Source organism: Spermophilus citellus (assembly GCF_964194105.1).
Source record: "Spermophilus citellus genome assembly, chromosome: 10".
NCBI lineage: Eukaryota > Metazoa > Chordata > Mammalia > Rodentia > Sciuridae > Spermophilus > Spermophilus citellus.
The window spans coordinates 69,387,296-69,404,050 of NC_138197.1; the positions used below are offsets into that span (position 1 = coordinate 69,387,296).

General features: G+C 40.5%; 1 protein-coding gene across 19 annotated transcripts in view; it reads left to right on the forward strand.

Annotated features, from left to right (window-relative positions):
* Positions 1-16,755, forward strand: part of PRPF40B (pre-mRNA processing factor 40 homolog B) — a 74,713-nt gene that overhangs the window by 43,488 nt on the left and 14,470 nt on the right. For 2 of the 19 annotated variants that reach the window (XM_081311997.1, XM_081311998.1), the window contains exon 1: positions 10,923-11,057. The exons of 7 other annotated variants lie outside the window; for them this stretch is intronic. In XM_081311997.1, the coding sequence (XP_081168123.1) occupies positions 11,055-11,057 (3 nt within the window). In that variant the 5' untranslated portion in view covers positions 10,923-11,054. 10 more of the 19 variants (XM_081311982.1, XM_081311986.1, XM_081311989.1 and 7 more) reach the window with 9 other exon arrangements.

The following is a 16,755-nucleotide window of genomic DNA, read 5'->3' on the forward strand; positions in this document are numbered from 1 at the left end:
TTGGTGACATCATCAGTTTGATTTAAAGAATTAAAAGATTAAATTGGTGTATAACCAGAGATATGAAAATTGTGCTCTATATGTGTAATATGAATTGTAATGCATTCTGCATTAACAAATTAAAATAAAAAATAAAAAAGAATGTAAAAATTAAAAAAAATTAAACTGGATGCAAGTTTACACACCTATAATCCCAGCTAGTGAGGAGGCTGAAACAGGAGAATCACAAATTCGAGCCAGCCTAGGCAATTCAGTGAGACTCTTTCTCAAAATAAATTTGAAAGAAAGGGCCAGGAATAGGTCAATGGTAGAGCACTTGCCTAGCATGTATAAGGCCCTAAGTTTGATATCTAGTACCATGCGCATGCACACAAATTAAATTTCCTGCCATCTGTCTGCTTGGTTATCTAGCTTTTTATCCATTATCTAGTATTATATTTACGTGACCTGTTGCTTTTCTTTCTTTTTTCTGCCTTCCTTCTTTCCTTCCTTCCTTCTGTACAGTGGTAAACACAGAGGCGCTTTACCACTAAGGAGTTACATCCCCCTCCTCCTTTTTTAAAATTCCGAGACAGGGTCTTGCTAAGTTTCTGAGACTAGCCTCAAACTTGCAATCCTCCTGTCTCTGACTCCCGAGCTGCTGGGATTACAGGCATGCACCACCACATCTGGCAACATGTTTCTTTAAAAAAACCGTTAAACCTTCTGATCCCAAACTACTAATGACTAAAAATAGGAAAAAAACAATTAGAAATAATTACTTTCTGCTATAGTTTGGGTCTTAAATGTCCCCCAAAGGTCCATACGTGAAAGACTTGGTCCCTAAGTGGGCACTATTGGAAAGTTATAGAACCTTTGGGAGGCAGGCTCTGTGGGGAGGTCTTTAGGTCCCTGGAGGTGAGCCCTGGGAGGAGATTGTGGGACCCCATACTTCTTGTTACCTGACTCATGATGTAAGTGCTTTTGCTCTATCACCACACACTTAGTCATTGCCATCTAGCACCCCACCAGAAGCAACAGGGCTCCTTAGTCATGGACTGGAGCTTAAAAACTGTGAACCAAAATGACCATTTTCTCCTTTATTTTTTAGTGTTTTTTAGTTGTCAATGGACCTTTATTTTATTTATTTATATGCAGTGCTGAGAATGGAACCCAGTGCTCCACATATACTAGGCAGGCGCTCTACACTGAGCCACAACCCCACCCTGCAAAGACAGCTTTTTAAATTTTTAAAAATTAGAACCAGTAAATAACCAAATGGGAATATGTTTGCATTTTCCCTGAGGATCAAGGCTCAATTAACACTTTTAGTTACTGAAAGTGATAATCATGGCCAGAGATCTTTTTTAAATATATGACCATCATTTTATGCCCAGGACCTAGAACTGTACCTGGCACATAGTAGGTACTTACTAAACACTTATTGAATGAATGAACCACTGAATATGTAAATGCAAAGATGTATACAGCAAATAATTCTTCCTTGCTACTAAAGATATTATTATTTAATAGATAAGAAATTAAACATTGTAAGTACATTTTTCAGTATTTCATGGCCACTTAGTCACTTGTTACCTGATACCTGTCTTTCACCTTCTATCATTCATTTGTTTATTCAAAGTTAATTCTTTCATTGGCTCATTGGTTCAACAAACATTGGTAACGTGCCATGTGCTGTATTTAGGGCCAAGTTCTGGAGATAACAGAAATGTGTAAGACCTAGTCTGTCTTTGAGGTACCTGCACCTGGATTATGGATACTTATCTATCTACACATTGGGTCCTGGGTGGTTCTTCAATCCCTTATGATTTCAGAGCATGTTGTGGTTTACCAATGACTTACTTCTGTTTCCTGCCTGCCTGACTTTTCTTCTCTTCCTGCTTTCCTTCCTCTTCCTCCTCCACCTCCTCCTTCATTTTCTTCTTTCCCTCTCTTTTTTGTGGTGCTGAGGATTAAATCCAGGGCCTTGTGCATTCTAGGTAAGTGTTCTACAACTGAGCTAACATTCCCAGCCCCACATAACTTATTTATCCTCACAAACACATACAAGCCAGCTAAAGCTCAGAGAGGTTTATAAGATTTACCTAGTTACAGAGTTGGAAAATAGAGTTGGGACTCCAACCTAGTTTCCTGACTCCCAATCTGGGGCTCTACCTCCTTACCTCCCTCCCTATTTTCTCTTAAACTCAACCATACTGATAATTAGATTAAGTGTAAATGACCTAAACAAATAATTAAAATACAGGTATTATAAGGCTCAATTAAGAAAACCCTAAGATCCACTCTATCTACACAAAACACACTGTTTCCCTCTTTTTTCTCTTCTTTTCTTTTATGGTGTTGTGGACTAAACCCAAGGCACTTTGCCACTGAGCTACATCCCCAGCCCTTTTCTTTTTTTTTTAAATATTTATTTTTAGTGTAGAAGGACACAACACAATGCCTTCATTTTTATGTGGTGCTGAGGATCGAACCCGGGTCTCGCATGTTCTAGGCAAGCACTCCATCGCTGAGCCACAATCCCAACCCCAGCCCTTTTCATTTCTTATTTTGAGACAGGGTCTTGCTAAGTTGCCCAGGCTGGCCTTGAATATGTGATTCTCCTGCCTCAGCTTCCCAAGTAGCTGGAATTACAGGTGTGTGCCATGGTACCTGATTTAAATACATTTTAAATAGAAAGAGACACATAAATTAAAAGTTAAAAAGACTGGGGAAAAGAGCCAGGCCTGGTGGTATACATCTATAATCCCAGCTACTCAGAAGGCTAAGACAGGAGGATCACAAAATTGAGGCTAGTCTGGGCAACTTAGCCAGAACCTGTTTCAAAATAAAATAAAATGGACTGGGTATATAGCTCCATGGTAGAACACTTGCCTAGCAGGTGTGAGGTCCTGGGTTTAATCCCTAGTACAGAAAAAGATAAGAAAAAGAAATTCATGAGAAGTGGCATTTACCTGTAGTGCCAGTTACTCAGGAGGAGGCTAGAGGATTCCTTAAGAGAAGACATGAATTATAGTGCCAATATCATGAAAAAGAAGGAACATCACTATAGATTCTACAATGAGAATAGTAAGGGAGTATTATTAAAAGGTATTATGCCCATGAAGTTGCAGAGATGAAATGGACAAATTCATTGAAAGTTATAACAAATCCAAGTTCATTAAGATGAAAGAAGAAACCTGGATAGCCCTAAATATACTAAAGAAATTGGGGTTGTAATAAAAAAAAAACTTTCCCTCAAAGAAAGCTCTATCCCCAGATGGCTCATAAATTGTACAGAACACTGAAGAATAAAATAATCCAGCTCTAAATTAACTCTTCCATAAAATTTAATAGTAGGGAACACTTTTCAAATCATGTTATGATGTTAGCATTACCTTGATACCAAAACTAGAGAAAAACATTCCAAGAAGAAAGTACTACAGACCAATATCTCCCACAGAGACATAAAAGAAAAGGAATTAAAAGCCACTAACTGGAAAAAATTATTTGCCTAACACATATTTGATAAAGGACTTGTATTCAAAATATGTAAAGAACTATTACAATTCAGAGCTAAGACAAATAACACTGTTTTTAAAATGGTAGAAGAGTTGAATAAATAGTACTAAGTCAGGGCTGGGGCTGTATCTCACTGGCAGAGCGCTTGCTTAGCACACGTGAGGCACTGGGTTCAATCCTTAGTACCATATAAAAATAAACAAATAGGGGGCTGGGGTTGTGGCTCAGTGGTAGAGCGCTTACTTAGCATGTATGAAGCACTGAGTTCCATCCTCAACACCACATAAAAATAAATAAATAAAAATAAAGATAGTGTCCACCTACAACTAAAAATATTAAAAATAATAATAAAAAATAAATAAAATGAAGGTATGCTGTCCATCTACAACTAAAAAAAAATTTAAAGGTACCATATCATTAAAGAAGATATACAAATGATAACTGCACATATGAAATGATTCTCAACATCATTAGTGCATTAGGGTAGCACAAGTTAAAAACACAAGATACCAACTCTGATAAGAATGAGTTAAATGATAAAGAACATGAAGATACCAAAATGTTTAGAAGGATATTGGGAAAATGAAAAACTCATATTGCAGGTGGGAATGTAAAATAGTACTACCACTTTGGAAAATAGTATGGTAGTTCTTTTCTTTCTTTTTTTTCCTTTGTTTTGTTTTTTGGAACTGGCAATGGAATCCAGGAGCCTTTTGCCACTGAGCTACAGCCCCATCCCTTTTTTATTTTTTATTTTGAGTGAAGATATCACCAAGTCATGGAGGGCCTTGCTAAGTTGCTGATGCTGCCCTGAAACTTGCAATTCTTCTGTGAGCCTCCTGACTCATTGGGATTACAGGTGTGTACCATCATGACTGACCAATGTGACAATTTTTATTAAAAAAATGTTAAATACATACTACCAAACAGCCTAGCAATCCCATTCCTAAGTATTTACTAAAATAAATCAAAACAAATACCTATATAAAATATTTATAAGTGGCTCTATTTATAATAACCCAGACTATAAACAATGAAAACCCACCAATTGGTGAATGAAGAAACAAACTGCAGTATGTCTATGCAATAAAATGTACTGCTTCATACTAACAAGGAATGACCTACTACTCACATGCAATAACATGGAAAATCTCAAAATAATTATATGTACTAAGTGAAGGAAGCCAGACACAAGCCCTACAAACTCTATGTTTTCACTTACATGAAATTCTAGAAAGAAGATAGTGGAGAAAACAGATCAGCAGATGCCAGGAGCTGGATAAGACAAGAGGAGACTGACTACAAAAGGGCACAAAGAAAGTTTTTGAATGAGGGAAATGTTTTATGTCATGATTATGGTTATAATCACAATACTGTACATATTTTTGAATATTCATTGTACTGTACACTTAAAATTAATTCATTTTATTATAGTTAAATTATACCTCAATAAAACTGATTTTTAAAAATGCAACATTTCTGGGTGCAGACTCTCAAGTAGCTAGGATCATGCCTCTCCTCCTAGCTACTTGAGAGTCTGAGGCAGAAGGATCGTATGTTTAAGACCAGCCCAGGCAACTTAGCTAGGCCCTGTCTCAAAATAAAACATAAAAAGGTTTGATGATGTAGCTCAGTGTAGCACCCCTGGGTTCAATCCCCCAATATCAACACATACACACAAAAAAGCAGTGTTTTATATGCCTAAGACTGTGGAGGAATTGTGGGTAGAGAGTTATGCAAGGGGTAAGAAGTGAGGAATTCACTGAAGGGAGCAAAGAAGTAAACTCGGGGCTGGGGTTGTGGCTCAGCCGTAGAGCACTCACCTAGCATGTGAGAGGTCCTGGGTTTGATCCTCAGCACCACATAAAAATAAATAAACAAAATAAATTTATTGTACAAATAAAAAGTAAATATTTTCTCTCTTGTGTGGCAAGTCTTTTTCATACTCTGGCTTCATTTTCCAGACATTAGTCCTTCTGAGCCCTTCTCCCTATGGGCAGCTCTGTGGCCAGCTGCAACGCCTTCATCACAGTTCAGAGACTACACTTGGATGGTCACTAGCCCAGGAGAGATGGTCACAAACTTTAAAAAATAGTGACCAAATAAACCTTTTTCAAATAAACCTTTATGCTGAACCTTTTTCAAATAAACCTTTATGCTAACCTCATTAAAATAAATAAATATAGTATCTTATTAGTAAATATTTAAAAGTTCAACTTCATGACATCTTTGTATTATAAAGTCATTCAATGTCAAGAAGCCTGTTTTGGTGAACCCAGAAATTTGATTTATAGAACATACATATGTGAGTATTTTTAAACTGCTATTTAAAAACAGACTATATTTAAGATTTATGGGTAAAAATGGTAGGTTGAACACATGCATCTAAATTTGTTTTACTGGAAGCCCACTAAAACTATAACAAATATTTTTAAAGGAATAAATCCACTAAGGACAGGAAAACAGGAAAGGAGACAAGAGCACAATTTTAGGAAAAAAGGAAACCAATTGGATGAGCAATTACTCAGACCAGAGAAGAGATGCTAAAGCTAGCAGGGCAACTGCATGGCAAAGGGGATTGGTTGTGCCAGACCAGAGATTTAGCAGTTTCAACTGTCTGACCCTCTGAGAGGAAAGAACAGGTACTACCATCAGAAGTTTCCAGCCAGATCACTGTGCAGAGCAGTTCATGATCAACAAACCCACATGTGTACTTGAGTGCATGTGGGGGGGGGGGGCTTACACTTCCAATCATCTTCTTGGTAGCCTATCCTTAAGTGTGAACAGACAACCAATGATTATAAGAATTCCAAGAAAAGAATGTAATATGGAAGACAGAGACCAAACCCACAGAAAAAGAAATTTGGAGCAAACAGAGATTATGCAGAAAGAAGAAAAATTGAACAAAGCTTCCAGTAATATATTTCAAGACAAGATAAGCTATTGTAACCTGAAACAAAATAAGATGCTGCAAAAAGAAATATTTGGAGAATAAAATAAAGTGAGAGCAATAAAAATCTTTAAAATATGAAAAAAAATTCAATAGAAGGAAATAAAGTAGATGGATTCTCCCAGAAACATAAAAAACATGGAAAATTGGAGAGAAAAAATATAAATTATAAGGACAAGCCCAGCAGGTTCATCATCAAATCATAGGAGTTCTAAAAAAGAACAGAAAAGATGGAAAGGAGAAAATCATCAATGGGATAACTCAAGTCTACTGCCTGGCTGGGGCTGTAGCTCAGTAGTAGAGCACTTGCCTAGCATGAGGGAAACCCTGAGTTTGATCTTTAGGACTGGGAAAGAAAGTGGGGGCAGGGGTAGTAAATCCAGAAAGAAAAAAAAAAAAGACAAGGAATATAGAAAATAAAAGACCCAACAAAGCACAGTGTCAAAAAAAAAAAAAAAGTGGCCAAGAGAATGGGAAAGAAGATGCCTGGTTCCCAGATGTGCAGCAAGGGTCAGGGATAAAGATTGGAGCTTGTCAGAAGACTCCAGCAGAGACTGCTTCAAGGAGATGAAATGGACAAAATGGGAAAAAATCTTTTCCAGCTCCTCCTCTGAAAGGGGATTAATATTCAGAAAATATAAAGAATTTAAAATGCTTAAAACAACCCAATCAATACATGGGCAAAAAAACTAAACAGATATTTCTCAGAAGAAACACAGGTAGCCAACAGATATATGAAAAAATGTTCAACATCTCTAGCCAGGTGCAATGATGCACATCTGTAATCCCAATGACTCAGAAGGCCGAGGCAGGAAGATTGCAAGTTTTAGGCCAGCCTCAGAAACTTAGTGAGGCTCTAAGCAACTTAGTGAGATCCTGTCTCAAACAAAAAAGGGTGGGGGTGAGGTGGGATGGTCTGGGGATGTGGCTCAGGGTGAAGTACCCCTGGGTTCAATCTCCAGTGCAAAAGGAAAAAAAAAAGTTCAACATCTCTAGCAATGAGGGAAATGCTAATCAAATCTATACTAAGATTTCATCTCACTCTAGTCAGAAGGGCAATTATCAAGAACACAAATAAAAATAAATGTTGATGATGATGTGGAGAAAATAGTATACTCATTGTGGGTGGAACTTTAAATTAGTACAACCACTCTGGAAAGTAGTATGGAGAGTCCTCAGAAAACTAGGGAGTAGAACCACCATATGATCCAGCTATCCCACTCCTTGATATTTATCCAAAAAGACTAAAATCAGTATACTATAGTGATATAGCCACATCGATGTTTATAGCAGAACAGTTCACAATAGCCAAATTATGGAACCAGCCCAGATGCCCATAATAGATTAAAGGATTAAGAAAGTGTAATAAAAACACAATGGAGTTTTACTCAACTATAAAAATGAATGAAATTATGGTATTTGCAATTAAAGATGGAATGGAGAACATCTGTAAGTGAAATAAGCCAGACTCAGAAAATTAAGGGTCAAATGTTTGCTCTCATATGTGGAAGCTAGAGCAAAATAAGGGAGAAAAGTCGTGGGGAAGGGCTTGGTTATCATAAAAATATGGGAAATATCAGTGGAATTGAAGGAGATTAGGAGGGATGAGGGACAGGAAAGGGAAGGAAATGCAGAATTAATTTAACAAAATAAGAGTGAAAGGAAGATCAGAAGAGGAAGGAGAATTAGGGAGAGTCAGGAGGGAAGGGAAAGGAGGGGTGGAATGGGAATAGAAATGTAGTAAATCAAATTTCATGCATGTTTGATTTTTGTCAAAATGAACCCAATTACTGTGTATAACTATAATGCTCTAATTAAAAAAAACAGATGATGAAATGTGTAGAATATGTACTGTATCCTGCTATTCTGAGAAGAGATGCAGACAAACTCTTGTGGGAAGAGTTGAAGCAAATCTTGTAATAAATACATAGAAAATTAAGCAAATAAAAACACAAGATAGGCACCAGGGTTCCAAGATGTCATTCCCAAAGTATAACGTGTCACACCTGGCCACTCTGCCCCCTACTCTGGACCCAGCCTAGTTTCTCTGGAAACCAGGAAGACTCAAACCCAGTGGTTGGCCATAGAAGCCTGGCTTTAAACAGGATTATCTGCTTCATTCAGAACCATGACCATAACCACAGAAGGGTCATGGAAGATCCTGCCTTAATTCACTGGACCTATGCAAGATCAGCAAATATCTATCTGAATTTCAGACCCACTCCCAAGAACTTACTCTTAGGTGCTCTGATTGGAACTGGACCTCTTTTTTTCTGGTATTATGTTTTCAAAACTAATAGGATAGGAAGGAAAAACTTACCTGGGAAGGGAAATTACACTGAACATTTAATATATTAAGTCTGGCAATGATAACTAATGTTTTCTTGCTTACATAAATCTTCTATTAATCATTTAAAAAGAAAGAAAACACAAGATAATGATTAATTCCAGGAAAAATAAATTTTTTTGCAGGAAAGGAAGTTTTAGTTGTTTACCTGACTCAACTCTTAATAGCATAAGTAGTCATAGTGTTGTAAGAACTGAAGATTGAACTAACAAAAAATTATTATAGAATTAAATTTGGCAGATGGCAGATGATGAGAAAAGAACTAAATTCTCAAATCTCAAATCTGCCCTGCCCATGTTATTTGTGGAGGCTGAGACAAGACTATGAGGCAAGACTATAAATGACTCACACACTATCACACTATTTCTTTCTTTCTTTCTTTTTTTTTTTTTTTTTGGTACTGGGGATTGAACTCAGAGGTTCTATACTACTGAACTACACTCTCAGCCCTTTTTTAAAATTTTGAGACAGGGTCTCACTAAGTTGCTAAAGTTGGCCTTGAACTTGCAATCTTCCTGCCTCAGTCTCCCTAGTTGCTGGGATTACAGACATGTGACATCATGCCTAGCTACATACTAAATATTTCAACGTCATAGACTAAGTTAACAAATTATTAAATATGTTTTAAATTGCTAACTTTATAAAAATATACCTTCATAAGGTCCTGGCAGATCAGGTTCTAAATGAGAATTTTTGAACTCTCCAGAATTCTACACTAGAAAATATTCTTGCCTGGCCCCTTTGTGCTCTTGGCGCTGTACTGCATTGACAGAGCCTCATATAGAGTCCTATGGACACCCCAGCTTGTGTTCATGCCTCTCCTTGCAAACAGCTGCCAACCGGCTACTCCTTAGGCCCAGGTCATCAGCAACGTCCTCTGAGAGGCAGGTATCCAACCAAGAAGCTGGTGCAGGCCCTGAAACCGGTATCACTTCCCATCCTTGTCACCTTGGGGCAGGGTGGAGAGACTAGGGCAACAGCAACCCTAGCTGTCATTTTGTGTGTGTGTGTGTGGGGGGGGTGCTGGGGATCGAACAGGGGCACTTTATTACTGAGCTAGACCCCCAGCCCTTTTTAGATTATTACACTATTTTGAGACAGGGTGGCTCGCTAATTTGCCCAGGCTAGCCTGCGGTCCTATAGCCTCAGCCTCTCCAGTCGCGGGGATTACCATTGCGGACTACCGCGCCCAAGTGTCTTTGGAGACCAAGCCCAGAGAGATCAAAGGACTGGAATTTCCTCCAAGACTTGTCCGTAGCAAGAAGCACCTTCTGTGCAAGGACTTATAGAAGGTGATTTAAAAAGTATATCTCAACTGTCAATAATTTCGTGTCCTTGCAGCCTATCTACACAACTTGGGGCCCGAGAACCACTGCTTGGCTTTAGAAGGTGGCTTCCAAACTGGGGTTCATGCGCCTAATGACGGACCTGAAATATCTTCTTTCCTGGAGAATTCGCAGAGCCTTCCAAGGGTGTTTGGGGTTACAAGTCTCTTATTTGCGTAATACGTATTTCACATTTTTAATTCCTATAAAAGATCAGGTCCCCGCTCTCTTTGAGTTCACCACTTTATGAATTCAAAAGTAGCTTCCAGATTCCGTAAGTAACTTCAGGGTCAAGTGAAAAGCACGTGTACAGCCCATAAAGGCAGGGGTTTGGGGGATTTATCATTAAACATTTTTTTGTTTTAATTTCAAACTACTGTATGTTTAGTGCCTGAAAAAGGTGCGCTCAGTAAATAGTTCGTGGGTTAATTAATTTAAAAGTGCAAAAATAACAAAAGTTTAAAGTGTCCTATGTATTGGAACGAATGCTTCGGTTCATCCTCTGGTCTTGAGCGCCCGCGGGGTAGTGAAGGCCGGGGGATGCGGCTTCAGGCGATGTGGTGCTGGAGGCAGGTTTGGAGGTAAGAGTAGCTGAAGAGCGCTGGCGGCGGGAACCTAGCTTATAGTTGCTCCGCGGAGCCCAGAGTCTGTCAGTCGGAGGCCGGGGGCAGGCACGCCCCGCCTCCTGGGGGCGGGTCCTGGACCCAGCGGCGCGGGGGTGGGGCCTGGTTGTCCGTGCCGGGGGGCGGGGTCCGGACCGGGCGCACCGGGCCGGTTGGGGGCTCCGCTAGTCGGCGGGAGCAACCGGAGTCCCGGCCACGAAGGGGTGCGACCCCCGGCTGGCCCCGCCCTCCCGGCTACGGCCCGGCCAATCAGAGCGGCTTTTACTGGCGGGTGGGCCGAGCCGGCCCAGCTGCTCGGAGGCTCTGGCATGGTAACGTCCCCGCGCGGGGGTGGAGGGGCCCGGGGCGGTCCCACAGCGCCCCCTGCGGCCCGGGCCGTGGCCGGGGGGGCGGGGAGGTCAACCGGGGTCCCCAGGACCCCAAGGGAATACGAGGGGAGCAAGGGGTGAGGTAGGAGCCCAGGAAGGGGATGGAGGCGGGGATTTGGGGGAGAAGGGGCGGGGGAGGCCATGATGAAGCATGGCGGGGGGGCGTGCGGCCGGGTGCTGAGGCGGACGAGAGTTGCGCGACTGGGTGAGGGTTGGGAGGAAATAAGTGAAGGATGGGTTTGGGTAGAAAGGTTGAGAAAGAAGAGAGAGGGTGAGAGATGAGGAGACCACAGGACAAGGGGAGAGGTAGGGACCACAGTTTCTTTTCCTGGGCTATTTGGCATGCCCCATTCCCCTCCCCCAGTCCCAGTGGTTGTTCCCTTTGGAAGCCCTGGGTGCCCCTTAGGACCGCTAGGGGACTCCCTCCTTTCCCCGCATTTGCAAAGCCTTGTCTCCTGAGGTAAGGAGGGCTTCTGGCCCTCACCGCGGTGCTGGGTGGTCCGAAAGATTGAAGAGCAGAGGCCTCTTGGTCCCAGCCCTGGCTCTGCCATCAGCAAACTGTAACTACTCTGTGTGACCTTGGGCAAGTCACTACCTTTCTTTAGGCCTCGGATTTCTCATTGATTAAAAAAAAAAAGAAAATAGTATCCCAGATCTCTTTCAGCTCCGAAATGGGGCAGTTTTTGAGGATGAAATTAAGGCCAGTGGGTTCTAGTACGTGAGGAAGCATGAAGGAGGCAAGGCCTTCAGCTGGGCTGGAGAAAATCCCCAGGGATGTGGGGGAGGGGAGACATAAAGTCTCCAAGGCTCAGCCCGCTAGCCAGGGCCTCTGGAATTCTGTTGGAGGAATGGGAGAACTGTCTTAAGAAGAGGAGGTTGAACCCTGACGCTAGAAAGACTAGGACCAGATGTAACATTCTATTCTAAAGAGGGAGAGTGAGGAGGTGATGAGGGAGTCAAAGAAGCCAGGGAATACATTTTCTAGAAAGGCCCCCCAGGCTCTTTGGAGAGTAGGAGGAACAGTAGAGCTAGTACAGGAGAGTGCCGAGTGGGAATGTCTTGGATCAGGAATGGAAAGGTTAATGCTCTATGGGGGTGGCTAAAGAAGGATAGCAGGTAGATAAACTTCAGGGTAATCAGTTGGTCTCTAGCTATTTCTTTTTCTCTCCTTGCCACCACACAATGTTGGGGTTCCAATCCAAGGCTATTCATGTTAGGCAGATGCTAAACCACTGAGCTACAGCCCCGGCCCTCAGCTGTTTCTATTTGATGACTGCCTCCTCTTTCTGAGAGATGTGCCTCCCAGTCTTCATTTTTCCAACACCTCCAGGGAGGGAGAATGAGTCAGACCAGGCGGACCTTGGGATCCCTTGGCTCTCTGAGGATTTCAGGAGTGTATGAAGATTGGGGTGATATGAAAACAGGGGATTGAATCTGAGAATAAGAAGTACCATCTGTAGTGCCCTTCTCCTTGCTGGGAGGCAGCTTTGTGGAGTGGTTGAAAGCACAGGCTTTGGAATCAGACTCCTTGGATTCCAAACCTGCCTCTGCCATTTAATCTCTTGAAACCTTGGTCAAGTAAGTAATTTAATCTCTCTGAACCTCACTTTTTTACATATAAAATGGGCATAAAAACCTCTTAGATGGGGTTGTGAGGATTAAATGGAGTGTTTGGCATAGTATCTGGCCCATAATAGTGCTCAGTAAAGATTATCTGCTAATGGTTGTTATTCCCATTTTCCATTCTGTCTCTTCATTTTTGTCATTTTCTCTTTTTGTTCTTTTTCCTGAGTGCTCAGTTCTAAGAATACCCTCAAATATGAATGCTGAGAATAATTGATAAATCTTTTTGGGGGGGCATATCCAGGGAAGGGGTCCTTCATCTGGCCCAAGTGGACACATGATGATCATGTGTTTCTTTATTATCTCTTCCCAGCCCCTAAGTATGTTTTTATTCCAGGGAAGATGCAGGATCTGCTTCTTTCAGCTCCCATTCTTAAAACTCTTAAACTAATATCTTTTTCATAGTCTCACCTAGAAATGCAAGCAGATCCACAATTGTGCTGCCATTGCAGCAAGTGGAAGAGGGACAGGTGTTTAAGGAAAGAAAGGACATGCATAGCACAGGGGAATCTCTGGGAAGGGTGAGCTTTGGGAATTCCATAGTAATTTATATGCATTCCCTTGTTCTATCCTCTGCAGGGAACTGACCAAAATAGGCCAGTGTATGAATTCTTGCCACGGTTATTCATCTTAAGATGAAGGTGATCATATACAGTCAATTTTTATTATTTAGATTTTCCCATGCCAGTACTTGATTCCAGTTTGCTTTTCTTAAGCCAGAGAGACTTCTGCCAAGATACTTCTCTCTCTCTCACAACAAAGAAAGTACTGGGAATTTATACAAACATACCTGGACACAATTGCAGCACACTTTTAGGTATGCAAAAATCTAATAAAGTTAGGGATGAGACCAAATTTTATCACAACACTTTGTGTACAGCGCAAGGATTAGGCACTCAAGGAATGTTTAAAAGGAGAAAACTTGATTCCTAAATGTAGAGAAATCCCCATTTGAGTGAGGAGCGAGCTCGTCCCACATTACTCAGCAAACATTCACAGAGCAGCATGTCACTGCTACAAAGTGTAGCATTTATCCCAGAGGGATACACACAGGTAGGAATGTGTGTATGTGTGGGGGATAGTATAAAGGGAACCTGAAGGAGGTGAATATTGAATCATCTTGAACAAAGCAATAGACAAAACAGAATTTAAAAAAATACATGAAAGTAATCTAACAATTCCTATGTGAAGAGGAGGAAAGCCATTGAGTCAGGATGAGCCAAGGGTATGGGATGAGATGGGCTTTACTGAAAGGTTTGAGATACACACACACATATATACATACACTACACACACTTCACATTTATTTATCTATCTATTTATTTATTTATTTTACTTGTAGGTGGAGACAATGACCTTTTTTTTGTTTACTTTGTATGTGGTGCCAGGCGAGCGCTCTACCACTGAGCCACAGCCCCAGCCCCTATTGAAAGGTTTTGAATGTTAGAGATTTTGTAGATTAAATTATAAGAAACCATTCTAAGAGAAAGCAAAAAAAAAAAAAAAAAAAATCTTGGCTCCTTGCTGATTTAACCACTTAGTTTGCAGGGGAGATTAGTGTGAAAAACAGATGCTTTCTATGGCAGGAGCTGTGCTTTTAAGGAAGACAGGCTAGAGGGCAGTCCTGGTTCTCCCTAACTAGTCATGGGACCTTGGATATTACTCTCCCTTTTCTTTTTCATATGAAAAGAGAAGGCTACCTTGAGTAGTCCTCTCTGCTGAAGTCCCTTCCACCTCTGACATTCTTGTGTTCCCTCAGTAACTCCTAGGCCTTACCAATGATCCCTGCTATTTGGTGGAAAGACCATTCAGTTGTTAAGCCAATTAATATTAGCACCTACCCCTGTCCCTCAGAGTTTGGGGTGGGGACTACAGACATTATATCTCATTAATTTCTTTCTTTTTTTTTTTTTTTTAATTTTGAGACAGGTTCTTGCTAAGTTGCTTAAGACCTCACTAAGTTGGTGAGGCCGCCCTAGAACTTTTGATCCTACTGTTTCACCTTCCCAAGTTAATGGGATTCATGTGCACTTAGCATATTTCATTTATTCTAAGACTCAATATTTCTGAAGTCAGGATGTGTCTGAAAGTCAATGGGTTATCATAATAGGCAGCATTTCTTTTTTATTAGTGTCACATAAGATACTAGTACCATCAAAATTGCCCAAATAACTAAATTTCCAATGGACAGTTGCTAAAGGGAAGGCATATGGTATTCAATGAGTATATAAATAAGGGCTCTGATTAGTATAGTAGGTTAGTAAAGGCTTTCCCAGGAAATGGCTATCAAGGGGATGGCACAGTGTGAAGTGTATCTAAGTAAGTTGGTAGTGTTGTCCCAGCTACAGGTAAGATCCCTGAGGTGGGGGAACTAAGAAGTAAATATGGTTGAATGTGGTGAGCACAGACCTGGACATGGATGAGGCTGACAGTGTGATTGTCAATAGACCTCTTATAACCTCACAGGCCCTGAGCTAGGTTAAGACCTAAAAATGGTTATCTGGAAGGTTAGGTTCCTAAGGCAGCTTGAGGTCGGAGAGAGATACAGAAAATCAAATTGCTTCCCATGTTGGATAGTTTCTGACATCCATGCTGAGGAAAGTTTGAAAGGGTAAGTACAGGGCTAAAGTAGCTGAACACAGAAAAGGTGAGTCAGACTGGAGTAGCTTAGCTCATTTCATTCTCTTCTTAGGACATGGTAAAAGATATTTGCTAAAGGAAGAGATCAGAAAGCATTTTTAAAAAATATTTTTTAGTTATAGGTGGACATAATATTTTTATTTTTTTATGTGGTATTGAGGATCAAGCCCAGTGCCTCACATGTGTGAGGCAAGTGCTCTGCCACTTAGTCACAACCCCAGCCCTAAAAAGCATTTTAAATGTGAGCCTTTTAGCATAGGTAGTGGTGAGATTGCTTCTGTTTATCCAACTACCAGCTTTCCCTAGAGCTCTCCAACTTTCAAGTGGAGAGGAAGGAAGATAGGCCTTTTAGCTGTACCTCCAAACCTTAATTCACTCAAAAATGTTTTGAATGGGTCATATAGTCCTATGATCGCATATTCAAAAAGTACAAAAAGCAGGCTGGGGTTGTGGCTCAGTGGTAGAGTGCTCACCTAGTATGTGTAAGGCCCTGGGTTCAATCTTTAGCACCCCATAAAATTAAATAAATAAAATAAAGGTATTATGTCCAACTACAATTAAAAAAAATTTTTTTAAATACAAAAAGGCATACGTTGAAAAGTCTTCCTTCCACCTCTTTCCATCTTCCATCATTGTCTTATGTGTCACCCTTTATTACTTATATACAAATGATAAGACTTTAGTGTACCTTTCCTTTTTCCACTTGTAAGGAGACAGTTGAGTGGGTTCTTTATAACTGCATAGTATTCCATTTTACATTGTGTTTGGTTTCTTGGTTCATTACTGTTGGATATTTAGACTGATTATGATTTTCTATTTTTATGACTAATACTGAAATGAAAATCATGTGCACATATTATTTTGGCCACGTGCAGCTTTAAGTATAGGATGTCTTTTTAGAATATTAAGGTTCTGTATAGAGAAGATTTGTTGTATTATTTGTTCTTTCATTCAGTATTTATCGAGTACATATTATGTGCCAGACACTGTGTTGGCTACCAGGAATCCAGCTTTCAACAAATCAGATGTGATCCCGCCCTCATGGAATGTTATTACTCTCTAGTGGGGGAAACACCTATGCCAGCAAACATAATAAAAAAATCAAGGATACTATAAAAGGGGGGATCAGAATAAATTGGAAGGAATTACTTTAAATATAGTCAGGAAGCCTTCTTGGAATAATGATATTTAAGCCGAGAACTAAAGGGTGGGATATGGTTTGCCATTAGGTGTAGAACAGGGAGATTTAGGCTGTTCATAGACTTTATCCACAGTGAGATGAGTTCAGGATTTATAAAAGAAGGGTGTCTATCAGGGTATGGGGATGGTACAAAGAGATGAAGTTATTGATTGGAATTGAAAGATGCCCAAAGCAGAA